At 44.5% G+C, this 13,662-nt stretch overlaps 1 protein-coding gene across 1 annotated transcript in view; it reads right to left on the bottom strand.

Moving 5' to 3' along the window:
• klf7b (Kruppel like factor 7b) overlaps window positions 1-9,155 on the bottom strand; it is a 32,469-nt gene extending 23,314 nt beyond the window's left edge. The window contains exon 1 of the mRNA XM_058081691.2: window positions 8,715-9,155. Coding sequence (XP_057937674.2) covers window positions 8,715-8,816 — 102 coding nt within the window. The 5' untranslated portion in view covers window positions 8,817-9,155. The remainder of the gene's footprint in view (window positions 1-8,714) is intronic.
• Window positions 9,156-13,662: the final 4,507 nt, after the last annotated feature.

The following is a 13,662-nucleotide window of genomic DNA, read 5'->3' as shown; positions in this document are numbered from 1 at the left end:
TGTGCATGTGTGTGCATTAGAAAGAGAAACACCCTCCCCATTTCCATTTTGCTTTGTCCTGCACTTCAACCCTAAATAATTCACATGAAGCACACACACACACACACACACACACACACACACACACACACACACACACACACAAATGGTCGTCTACAATCGACTTTGGAGTGATGTCCCCTTCGGTCCAGCGGAGTAACGAAAAAAAAAGGTCATGTCGACGGAGTGATGCTCCTCATTCAGGAGACCATTTTGACGTTTCTGCATGCACTATTAAAGTAGAAGACGTAGTTACACGTCTTTTACGCTTTTTGTTGCAAAACGAGGTGATGATGGGACTCCACACTAATGCCTTTCACTTCAGAGCAATTTTAATACATAGAAACGGCCACAAGATGGCAGAAGCGCACTTGATAAGAGCTGGGCAGGGCTGACGTGAATGGAGCGAGAGAGCGTGGAGGCGTGTAGCGTGCAGAAGGCTTCGCCTTGTAGGGATATTTGTAAATACGGTTTTATTTGGATGGATTTCAAGCTGTCACAAAAGCCAAAAATATTTGCGTTAACGTTTTTGAAAAGCCCAGGGAACACGGCGGTTCCCGTTTTAGACTCTGGTTGTCCCGTCACGATGGCCGTATTTGGCGTAGGAACCCCATGAGTCTTGGAACCTAAAAGCTAGCAAGTTTTGACGCAATTTTTAACCGTTTTTTCAATAAACAATAATGTGACATATACTGTAATACTGTAATGAAGTACCTAACAGGGCTGGAGTGTTTACAGTTTAACACGTAAACGTGTTTCATGTGACGTCTTGGGACCTTTTTCCACTTCCTGGCAGTCTCACACACACACACACACACAGATACACACACAGATACACACACACAGATATAGAGTGCAGTAAATGTCGACTCCCTCAGGTATTCCTGGTGGACAAAAATAGCCGACAACCCACATAACAGTGAGGCTTCATGCTGGGTCGCCACGACAACGCCATCCTTTGTCTGCACAACGGAGCAGCTGCCTGCTGGCCTACATGGACCACGTAGACGTACATCACGTAGACACGTAGGGATGTACGGGTCGTCACATGGACTTAGCCCTCGGCATGTCGGCATGTTATTGTTATTGTTGTATTCATATATTATTATTAATATTCCACAGAGATAGGACCTTTAGTTCAGATAGATTAGACCTACATTGGATTGCTTTGGGCTGCACGGCGGTCGAGTGGTCAGCTAAGAGACCCGGGTTCAATTCCACCCTCTGTGGTTCAATTCTCCCAGTGCATGTGTTTTCTCCGGGTACTCCGGTTTCCTCCCACATTCCAAAAAAAACATGCTAGGTTAATTAGCCACTCACAAATTGTCCATAGGTATGAATGTGAGTGTGAATGGTTGTTTGTCTATATGTGCCCTGTGATTGGCTGGCCACCAGTCCGGGGTGGACCCCACCTCTCGCTCGAAGACAGCTGGGATAGGCTCCAGCACCCCTCGCGGGTGGGGGGGAGGGGTGATACTTTCTGTCTGTTTATCGTCCTGTAGCTCACAGGTGTCAAACTCAAGTCCCGAGGCCAGATTCGGCACGCACACATCACTTCCTGTAGCCCGCCAAGGCCTGCATTAATGCACGGAAATAGGGTAAATTGGGTAAATGCTTGGATCTTGCACCATCCCCTCAGTTTGGAGCTGTCCTATCCGGTACTCGAGCATGGAGGTTTAGTTGCGCATTTCAGGCAAAGCCAAAGCCCTCCGAGGGCGTGCTGGCTCCAAGGTCAAGGGTCGTGTCCTACCCTCCCGTAGGAGGAGCTCGCTCACCCGAGACAAAAGAGCCCGCAGTCCAGCAGGAAGTACTACTACAGGAAGCCCTCGTGTTTGTTTTTGTCCTAGACGAATGTCTGAAGACTTATTCCCAAGGTCATCCTCCTCCTCGGCATCGACCCATTTACTCACACACACACACACACACACACACACACACAACAATCATTCATGCATGACGTTACACCAGAACGGCGGCACACTGTGTTCCTCACACACACACACACACACACACACACACACACACACACACACACAAAGTGCATGATGCCAAAATGGCCTGAAACAAAGCGACATTCCAAAAAGCGAGTCCCGAGGCAGGCTGGCCGAGCTCGGAGCGACGAGGGCGGAGTGTTATTCCATTCCTATTGATTTTGACGTAAAGTGTGTGTTAGTGCTTGGGTACACACCCCCAACGGCCGGCAGACACAAGTCATCAAACGCCGATCCGTGCTGCTGCTGAAACGCTGACTTTCACTTCCAGCAATCCAGTGTGTGCCTGCGTGTGGGTTCTCACACTTTTCCAGAAGCGCACACACACACACACACACACACACACACACAGTATCACCAACATGTATCACCCTGTGCTGCAAGGCACTTGGATTGTTACCATGGATACGCAACTCAGAGGGTTTAAACTTGTTTTGTGTTTCTGTGTAATGCAAAACTAAAATCTCTGTTACCTTTAGATGTGTGTGTGTTCGTGTGTGTGTGTGTGTGTGTTCGTGTGTGTGTGTGTACTGATAGCTTCAGGCTTGGGCAGGATAGCGCCGTAACACGCATCACTTCCTGTGAGACCCGCGCTGTAGTCCGCACACATGGAATGACATCATTGTTAAAACAAACAGTCTTTATGGTTACTGTCCATTGGCATGAATATAAATATTAGTCTGTTCCGGGGTCAAACTGTGGCCACCATAGAGCTGTTTTAGCTTCAACCATTCATGAATTCATTTTTGACGGGAGTGATGTTCGAACTGTGATTTAGCAAAAGATGACTGTATACAATACAACTAAAATAAAGCAAAACTACTCAACTACTGTTGTATATGTACTACACTGTTGAAGTAATTGAGTAAACATTCTCATGCTAATCATTAGCCAGAGATTAGCAAACATATTTGCCTATTTAAGGAATCGTATCACTCACGTTGTACTGAGCAGCCAGACCATTTACTGTGTCGCGGTAAGTTCTATGGTTAGCATCACAATTGTCCTCCTTTGAAGTTTCATGTGACTTTTCAAATTAGGACTTTTGTTTGACTACTGAGGTACAGGTGGTTGGTCTAGTCGGGACGATGGTTCACTGCTACATTCAGGACACGCACACACACACACACACACACACACACACACACGCACACACACACGCAGAAGCAGTCACGTTGAAAGATCAGGACGACTTTCACAGCCTAACTTCATCATTGTGCCTCATTTGTTCCACTTTGAAGCAGCCGCAGTCCGACTAGTTTGCCTCGCTTATTTAATCGAAAGCGAGCGAACGCCTCATTCACCTCCTGAATGATGGCCTCTCAGGTGTGTGTGTGTGTGTGTGTGCGTGTGTGCGTGTGTGCGTGAGGAGATGGATGGATGCGGCCTCACAGGCTGGCAACGGGATTGTAAATCAGATGCAGATTGTTCATAAAAGATGAATGAAACGTGTCTTTGCAAAACTCAAACAGCTCCGTTAATTAAAAGGATTTCTTGAGTGAATAATCAGCAGATTGATTAGTCATGTCTGCGCTTCCTTGGAGGAAATAAACGGGAGTTTCAGTTCACTACGTCACATGTTCACGTTACTCCTGAGGTGTCCAAAGTGCAAGAATAAAAATAAAGTCAAAATATTAAGAAAAAAAAGTCTCCATTTTATGAGAATAAAGTTTTAAAATTAGGAGGAACATTTTTGTAGCATAAAGAGAAAAAATACAAAAGTAGCATAATAAATATTAATATTAATATATTTATAATAATTATTGAGAATACACAAAAGTATTTTGAAAATATAAAAAAAATGCAGAAATGGGGAAAAAACAGCTGCAATTTTTATGACAATAAAGTCAAAATAGTACAACAAAAAGGTCTTAATTTCACAAAAATATGCTCCTAAATAATGTAATTTTAGTAGCATGGAGTCGGCCCTCATAATATTGCAGTTCCAATATTGCTAAGAAGTTCTCCTCCCATTCCGTGTGGAAGTGGTATGTTTTTGGATTCTTTGTCCTTTTTCCCCACTCTGTGTTAAACCCTTTTTAAAGTTTACAATACAGTAAATAAATTGGAGGCAAACTAGTTAGCTCACTAGCTTAGCCGTCTCTTGTTTCCCAAGCAAAATAGAGGAAATTCACTTAAATTCACTTATCACTGTGATAAAGGAGTGATGACTGTATTGAACAAAAATAATTGAAGTTGTATTTTCTGGAATATTAGAAAAAATGTATAATATTACAGGCTTAAAGTATAGAATTTAAGAAGTTTTAAGAAGTTTGTGGTCCCAGCTGGAAAATGTTAGGACACCCCTGCTTTAAAAAAATAAAAGATTTTTCTTTTTTTTTTAATGAAGCTGATGAGTCATTTCGTCACAGGCTTCCTTTTTTTATTCTTTGTTTTGTTTCCTCTTTTTGTCTGCTCGGACCGCCAGGAAGCAGCTGCTGACTTCCAAACCTCCGCAGGGTGTTCGTCCATTCAGGGACACAAAGACACCCAAGGATGGACTTGAGTCATTGACAAAACCAGGTTTTATGTACTTATTCATATTAGTTCATAATAATGACTTCATATTAATATTAATAATATTAATAGTGTGTGTGTAGTCCATCCATCCATCACAACTGGAACGCTTCAGGTTGTCATCTGAGTAAGCTCCATCAGTTCATGCTCAGAGAGACTAGGTAGGACACACACCAGTCGGACTAGATAGGACAGCCGTAGCCCGCCAGCTTGGTCCGGTCTACTAATCCAGTCTAGATCCAGTGTATTGGTATTGTATTGGTTTTGCTCTTGCGGTGTCAGATGCCGATTGTATTTAGCTTGTTAGCTTCCTTGGTTGTGAGCGAACAATGGCAATTGAAGAGACAACAGGAAGTGAGGTTGGCGAGGGCCCAAAGTGGCGCCTCCATGCGTCATCTAGTACTCGGAATATAAACATCGGGTGGCAAAAAGTTGAACAGTTTTTGGGCGAGCGGTATCCTCTTCTAACCGCCGTCCGGATGCACGTCACGGCGTGGTTCCCATCGGGAATGCAGCGCGGCGCGCCGTCGGCTTTGCAAACTCCGACGGAGAGTCGGTGTGTATCGCTAGCACGCAGCGTCTGGGAGCTAGCGTGGATCCATCATGACGCTGCAGCGGATAAATCGATCCGGCTGAGAGACACGCTGCATGGAAGCTAACTAAGCCACCAGGAAGAGGAGGAGCGCAACAGGCGGGAAGGATGCAGAAATAGCAAAGCGGGGACTCATCGCCAGACCAGCTTGGACATAAATGTATTACATGAGACTGGAAAGTCTCACACACACGCACACACACACACACACAGACACACAAATCCCAAAAGGCCATCACATCATTCCCAGTCCGCAGAGACGCAGCAATTACACAGCGAGGATGAGCTTCCACTGTCAGACGCAACAAGGCTAACAGACAGGCGGGACCGTGTGTGTGTGTGTGTGTGTGTGTGTGTGTGTGTGTGTGTGTGTGTGTGTGTGTCTCATGTGGTAAAGCACTTGATGAAAGAGGACAAAGAAGAAGACGAGGAAGAAGACACTGGGAGCCAACATGCAGGAACTTTCCATTATTTGGTACATTCCTTCCTGAGATGTCCACCAAAAACTCATCATTTGACATCATGACATTTAGAATGGAATATTAGCAGCCGCCATTCGTCCTATGATATCTAATGTTGGAAAAAATGGTGTCCAAACTGTGGCTCAGGGGCCATTTTTAGTCTACAGTTGTTTTGTAATATTGTAAAAATGAAGATTTATCATTAGATTTGCTTGGTCAATTTTCCGCATTTCCATGGAAAAGGCATACAGTGCCATACAGTGACGTTCCAAACGGCTGCCAGGGGTCGGCCACTTTTGAGATCTCTTTCCCGATTGAAAATAATGAATAAATATAATCCCTGGCTTGTCCCCGGGAGGGGGGATTTCCGCGTAGGAGAGATGTCAAAGCGTGTTTTTGCTTCAGTGCCTTTGCTCCAGGGCACTTTGGCAGTGCTGGAAGTGCTCAGCGGAGGGAGCCGGCCTCTGGTGCGACGCCAAGTCCTCACTTTACAGCCTCAGCTCGCTGCGGGGCGCCTGTTAGCTCAGTCAGCTAACGGTAGCTAACCCAACGTGGTAGCTGTGTCTCAATTTGTGGTCTTCCGTACTTAGTCAGACTCTGGACACTTATTGCACTCAATGGTCGCCATCTTGGCGACACAGCGGAAGGGGAGGGGCTAACTCAAGTGCTTGCAATCCATAATTTCGAGGTAAATACTGCGATCATTATTTCCAGGAAGAGTATTTGGAACTACACTATCAATGTGTGCACACTTAAGAGACGCACCCTTAGTCTTCTAAGTGCATAAGTGCACATAAACATTCCTGTTTCCCATTTTCACTGGAAAACTCCCATATTCTGCCCGTTTTAATAGTAATTTAACTTTGGGTGATGTTGGAAATCCAAATTTCCCGTGTTTTCCCTTATTTTTTCTCCAACATTCCTCTTAGTTTATAACACAAATATTAACATCTATGCATTGTTGGACACTTACCACACTCAACAGTCGCCATCTTTATCAAGCAGCGAAAGGGGAGGAGCTACCAACCAAAAAGCAACGATGCAAGTGGTTACAATTCACCATTAAAAAGGACAAGAAGAAGAACCAGAAGTACACTGTCTGAGTACACGGTCTACACAGTATAATGCGTACTTAATGAAGTGTACTGAAGTATTCCATTTGAGACACAACCGCAGGCTTCGGAGTAGCTAAATGTATGAGTCCTTATCCACTGGTGGCTTTCTTCCAGCTTCTGATTGGCTAAAACCAACCTAGAGCTAAGTGTTATGGCGCCACCCGCTGGTTTTGACGCGCACTCCACAGCCAATCAGCGTCCTTTCATGAGATCTTGTGACCTCGCCATGAGCAAAATAAACAACGCGGCCGATCAAGCAAACACAACACGTGGCTTTTTATTTCATGGAATCGCTCCCCAACCGCCAAACGACCCGCTCAGCATTCCCATGCACTTTTTTTTCTTCCCACTTCTGTGGAAACATCTACAAAGAATTCCAGGCACACAAAAATGGGTTAGGAGGATGACAACATCGCAGTTGTGGACTAAAAATAAAATAGTAAGAATAAGACGAGGTCGGCTAAAATCGGTGTTAGTAAGACAGTCGTGGAGGGCGGAGACATTTTTTACCTGGAAATGTGTCCCGTGCAGTCACATGACTTGGATCGCTCACATTTACCCGCTTCTTTTTCTTCTTTTAATGATGAATTATCGCCAATATTTGAATCACTTCTCAATTTAACACTTGCGTTACCAAATATAGTTGACATAATAAAAATATAACGCTCACAGATTAGCACTGGGAGACTTCCTCTTTCTTGACAGCACACTTCCTGCCTGCGGTGGCTATTGTGTCATCAATGCTACATTACAGACGCTTAGGCAACATGGACCCTGACATTTTTGTATCAGCGCCGTGACAGAGGCGGGACGGCGGCTGTGTGAAAGGGTATTTTGCAGCCGCAATGTCCAAGTTCGATGCCAGACTCGCACTTCTCCCCCTCTTGTTACCCCCCGAAGCTGTCAAATATGCATTTCCTAGTCACACCAGCTGTGGATATCTCGTTATCGGATTGCGGAATGTTGCTGTGTGAAAACGACGTCCACGCTACTGCCTTTACGCAACAGCAAATTCATCCTTGGATTCGTGGTTTCGCTCATTTTGCAGTTTTTACGTTGTTTTTTTGTCATGTTAACATACATTAAATGGACAGGAGGTGGGGGGGGGCTCATTAAGCACTGTAGGAGGCAACAGACATGTGGTCCACACACACACACACACACACACACACACACAGTGGTCACAGCTGTGTCCATCGGTGTGTAACCTTCACACACACACACACACACACACACATTAACATGACTTGCACCACGTGCTCATCAAACAGCGATTGTGAATACAAAATCAGATTTTAACAATACTTCCTTCAATATTATTCTTTAAAGTTTATAATGTCACACACGCACGCACATGATGATGATGATGATGATGATGATGATGATGATGATGACATAATACATAATTCAGTCTGCAAATTGACTGTGGCAGGTGTGCATGTATTATTTAGGAAAAGAGCCAGTGGCCATTAGGCGCGTGCACACCGGTCGTGCACGAGGGCATAGGATCCGATGCGTGCACGACCGTGCACGTGCATGGGACCAGAGTAAAAAAAGAGTGAGCACGAAAGTGGTAAAAATACTAATATTTATTCATATTTGTATTTTTTACTAGAGTGGAGTGTTTTTTTGTGTGTGTGGCCCAGGGGATCCTGAGGTGGCCACGACCCGCAGGTTGCACACCCACGCTTTAAGAGCACCCGTGGAGCACTTATGGAAAGTCAAGTTTACGGCACAAAAATGTATAAAATCAGAAAGAAGTCATGTGATTACTGCGAGGAGCGCGTGCGTGACGTGCAGAACGTGTTTTTTTTTTTTTTTTACGTGCGTGTGCCTGTCAGCGGACCTCGCCGTGCTCGACCATGTGAGCGAGAGGAAATGAAGAAATATCATGAAATAAATGCAACACAAAGGGAAAGTATGCGTCAGACCGGTTGGAAAGAATAGCAGCCATGTTAAAAAATAATATTAGATTTTTTTTTAAAAGACGTGCACGGACCTGCTGCCAGTTCTCCTCCAGGGAAGGCATCGCGGAGAAATAACCAGTGTCGTGGACGAGTTGGAGTTCCTGGAAAATGCTGTAATTAGCCAGCACGTCCATGCTTGGAGCCGCCAAGGAGCCAAAGAGTCCAAATCAGACGCAAAAAAGTCTAAAATCCAGTTATTTCCTCTTCTCGCGTTTAGGGAGCAAAAAAACAAAAAGCCCCACAACTGCTCGAGGGGCGGGCACGCAGAGGAGCGCGCACCTGAGGACTTTATTGGAAATAAAGTGTTACAAAGCAGCTATTTCAAAGCTAGTTTGTTTGTTTTCGCCCGGCTAGTCCCGCCTCTCCTCGCTTCGGGTGCCAGGTGTGGTTCCGCATCGCCAGCTCGCCATGCAGGCTGCAGGGTTGCCAGGTTTGATCCTCCATCAGCGCTGTGGCACGGCGAGGGAGGGGCCTGGAGTATCGGAGGCGGGGCTAAGAGGGGGTGGAGCCAGTAAACATGTCCGTCATTCGCTCTCTGACCTAATAAGGCAAATAGGTGCCCTGATGTCAGCGTTGGCCAATTAAGGAGGGAACTGGATTTGTACGGGAAGGCTGGGCTAGGAAGAAAGCATGTACTCCATTGGCTGGAAGCGGCTGTCAGCTCCGCCCCTCGGTGGTGGGAGGGGGTGAGTTATTTTTAGAGGCCTTTAAAAGAGGAGCTCAGCGGCTTCCTCGCTCATTCCAGCGTGAGCGTGCACGTGATGTTTGGATCCATGTGGTCTTCACGTGAACCGTACCGGGCCACTTTTTACGCTGTTTCCCACTTCCTGTCATGTGACTTTGTGGCGAAATGTTTTGCTAATTAGAAAGCTACATTCTCCGTTGTCACAGCGGAGGAAAAAAATAGAACCGACAGCTGTCTGGTTGGTTGGTTGATCCAAACAAAGTGTGTTTCCATGGAAACAGTGTTTACGTAAGATTAAATATGACTGTTGTATCATATTTAGGAACTGAAACATGCACTGTCAGCATTGTATGAATAGAGTTAGCTTGTTTGCCAACAGAGAATACATTTAATGAATTTAAGACACTGTTGATATCATTACATATTCATATTGGTCAGTCTACATGTCAATCATTGCACATAGCAGTACTGATTAGCTTTAGCATTTTACAGTAGCACCGAGCACTTGATAAGTACATATTTCCCCTGTAGCTTACCACAAACGCTTACCCTCACAGCTATTAGCATTATACTACTAATAACATTCCCAACAACACTGGGACAACTAGTAGCATTCCCGCTACTAGCATACAGTTATGACTAACACTATAGCGTACAATAAATGGTATGACTACAACACAGCTGCTATGGATGACATCACTTCAGCTACCACTAGCGCTATATAGCATTAGCATTGGAAATACTAATGCAATTAATACAATGCTAGGTATTTTACTAGCATTACCGCTACTAGCATTGTAGCAACTACTAAAACTACAGCTTCCAAGCTTTGAAAACATGGAAAAGTCATATGGGGAATTAACCACAACAAAGAGAAGGTTTCCCCAGGTGCACAGAGTCACGTGCGCATCACGTCTCCGGGGACAGAGGTGCACGTCTCAAAGGAGGCTGGGACGGGGGCGTTGGGGGTGGTGGCTTACCAGATGGCTTTTGGATGGGCCCTCTTAAGATATTTTCATCATTGATTTTTGACAGCGGGGGTGGGGGGGGGGTGAGGTGATCAATAATGATGGACAGATCGGCAACAACAGCTGCTGAGATTCAAAATGAACAAGAGTCGTCTTAAAGGGGCCCCAAAGCTACTGCTAGCATGTTCTTTATTAGCTTCATCAGATGGGTTACACTATTGCTATTATTACAATTCTAGCACTCCATGCTAACACCATTACTACCAACAGTACTACACTACCAGTTGTTAGCATTTGTACTATTATTACACATGCTAAGATTGCTACTAGCACAATGAATAGCATTTCAACAACGAGTACTACCGCATACAGGACAAGTCCTGCGTAGCTAAAAAATGGAAACTACTGTATTTTTTTCTGTTGATTTGATTCCCTCAGAATTCCCAGAACTAGCGCAGGACTTGCTCATAATTTGTTTTGGTCCAAAATGCCGTGCCCACATGGCCCTCTGAAGCGCATTAACAATGACATGACATAACGGGCTGGGCTCCGAGACGGCGTTTGATGAGATCACGTGATTGTGGGTGTCGACGCAGAGCGACAAACAAGTGAGCGTCTAATTGGACCTCAAATCTCCCTCACATGATGTTTGCATGCTGTTGCCACGACAACCCTTCTACTGGGACACCACTGTGTTTTTGTTGATGAACCCCGTGTGTGTGTGTGTGTGTGTGTGTGTGTGTGTGTGCGGCCATTGAACGATGCACGTGTGTGTCACATCTGGCAAGGCGAAGAGGGGCCGGTTCAGGACCACCTGTGACTCTTGGTTGCCGTGTCACATGACCACAACCATGCAGCTGGTTCTAATAGACTGAGTCATTCTGTGTCCGTCTTCTTAAGAGGACACGAGCGAAGCGAATCAAAGAAATGGAAATTATGGCCGTCATAAACGCTTCAACGTTAGCTGCCGTGGGACGGATGATCACAAGGGTTTGTTCTTCGATTAAAGATTTTCACGGCATATGTTGCCAGGCAAGTTCCTGAAGGAAAGTGGGAGGAGGACACTACTCCGAAAAAAGTTCCGACCTTTCCACCGTATTTACTTGTTAGTACTAATAAGATTGTTGGTTTTTGTAGACTATCTGCTTTCTTGGCGCTTATTTAATTAGCAATAAATTGTGTTAAACACGGTGCTAATTAACCCAAACGACGACGGCGAAAATTGGAATTAGTTGTAATCAGAGGACTTTGGCAAACGAGCGTTTTCTCATTAAAGCCGGGGTCAGGAGGTCCGTCTGGGCGCGACGTCTCGGAGATGAATCTGCTGACTGAAAAGACTGCAGTCGTATATCACAGCTGATTCGGCGTTTAATTACACGCAACCGGCTCCTGTGGGGGGAATGTTTGTTAGCATGTTCCTGCGGAGCCCCCAGGAAGGCTTTTATCTCTCCATGGAGCTTTTTAGCATGCGATGGAGGCTAATCGCTAACTGTTAACATGGAAGATAAAACCTGATGTGCGGTATATAATATTCATTTTCATGAATAGTTATTAAATTAAACCAGCTGACATGGCTTTTTATTCTGTAGAGCCAGGCCTTTTTTTTGGGGGGGTGGGGGGGGTGATCCAAGCTCACACATGGATGCTGGGGATTCGGCTCAGGACGACAGTGCTGAAGTGGCCAACTCATTTTTGGCCACTTGAACCTGCAACCTCGTCCTGTCCGTCGCTACCCAAAGTTCATGAGCACAAGTGAGGAACGAAGATAGACCGGTTTAGCTTTCGGTTCAGCTCCTTCTTCACCACAAGGGACTTGATTCTGAGTCCGCATCACTGCAGACGCCGCACCGATCCGCTTGGCGATTTCACGTTTTTCCATCCTTCGTTCTTCCCTCACCCGTGATCACGACCCCGAGGTTCTCCAACTCCTGCATTTCGGTCAGGATCTCATCCCTGGCTACTTTATTTTTATTTTTATTTTCCTGTTCTTCATTCGGTTATTCCTTTTTTTTGAGCATCTTGAGTCACGTGGAATTAAAAATCAATAAGCACCAACGTGGAATTGGAAGCGTCCTCCCTGAGTGTGTGCTTAAATCATTGTTCCCGTCATGTGGTGACATCACGGCCTGTCTTGTTCTTCTCCAACATGTTTTATTCAGAGATGACATCATGGTTTTCCTGGAACACTGTACCCCCCCCCACTCCCACTCCCCCTCGTGCTGGGTGAAAGCATCTCATGCTGGCTTTGTGTCTTTGTATGGACCTGCTAAAATGTCCTCGCAAAGACACGCGTCCTCAAAGACAGGACGCCAATGAGAGGGATTTTGCTGGCTTTTGAAGCGTCCGCTAAAAACTAAAAAGCATCCAAGCAGCGTTTTTTTTTTGTTTTTTTTGGGGGGGGGTTGCGCTGGAGGAGCTTTTTCTCTCCAAAATTGAACTACCAACCCGAGTCCTCCCACGCGCTCCCACGCAACATCAACGCATGCACGCTCTACGCCTCCTCACCTCCTGGCGGCGACGCCTACTACTTCCTGTATTAGTAGTGACTTCCAGTCTTCCAGTCTTCCCATCTTTCCATACATCTCCTGTAGCGGACTCCATCTGCAATAGTCGTCTTAGTACTGGGGGGGGGGGGTCACATAGTGAAAGATGAAAGGATGCACGGGCCATTTTCATATTTTGTTATGCAATACTCGTTATAGTTATATATATACTTATATATATATACTTATATATATAGTTAGAGGACAAACTGCATGTATATACTTATATATATAGTTAGAGGATAAACTGCATGTATATACTTATATATATAGTTAGAGGACAAACTGCATGTATATACTTATATATATAGTTAGAGGACAAACTGCATGTATATACTTATATATATAGTTAGAGGATAAACTGCATGTATATACTTATATATATAGTTAGAGGATAAACTGCATGTATATACTTATATATATAGTTAGAGGATAAACTGCATGTATATACTTATATATATAGTTAGAGGATAAACTGCATGTATATACTTATATATATAGTTAGAGGACAAACTGCATGTATATACTTATATATATAGTTAGAGGATAAACTGCATGTATATACTTATATATATAGTTAGAGGATAAACTGCATGTATATACTTATATATATAGTTAGAGGATAAACTGCATGTATATACTTATATATATAATTAGAGGACAAACTGCATGTATATACTTATATATATAGTTAGAGGACAAACTGCATGTATATACTTATATATATAGTTAGAGGATAAACTGCATGTATATACTTATATATATAGTTAGAGGATAAACTGCA

Source organism: Doryrhamphus excisus, linkage group LG12 (genome assembly GCF_037039965.1).
Source record: "Doryrhamphus excisus strain RoL-2023G ecotype Guam linkage group LG12, RoL_Dexc_Guam_v1.1, whole genome shotgun sequence".
Classification (NCBI taxonomy): domain Eukaryota; kingdom Metazoa; phylum Chordata; class Actinopteri; order Syngnathiformes; family Syngnathidae; genus Doryrhamphus; species Doryrhamphus excisus.
Note: the sequence above shows the minus strand (reverse complement) of the source record. Positions and strands in the feature narration are given on the sequence as shown.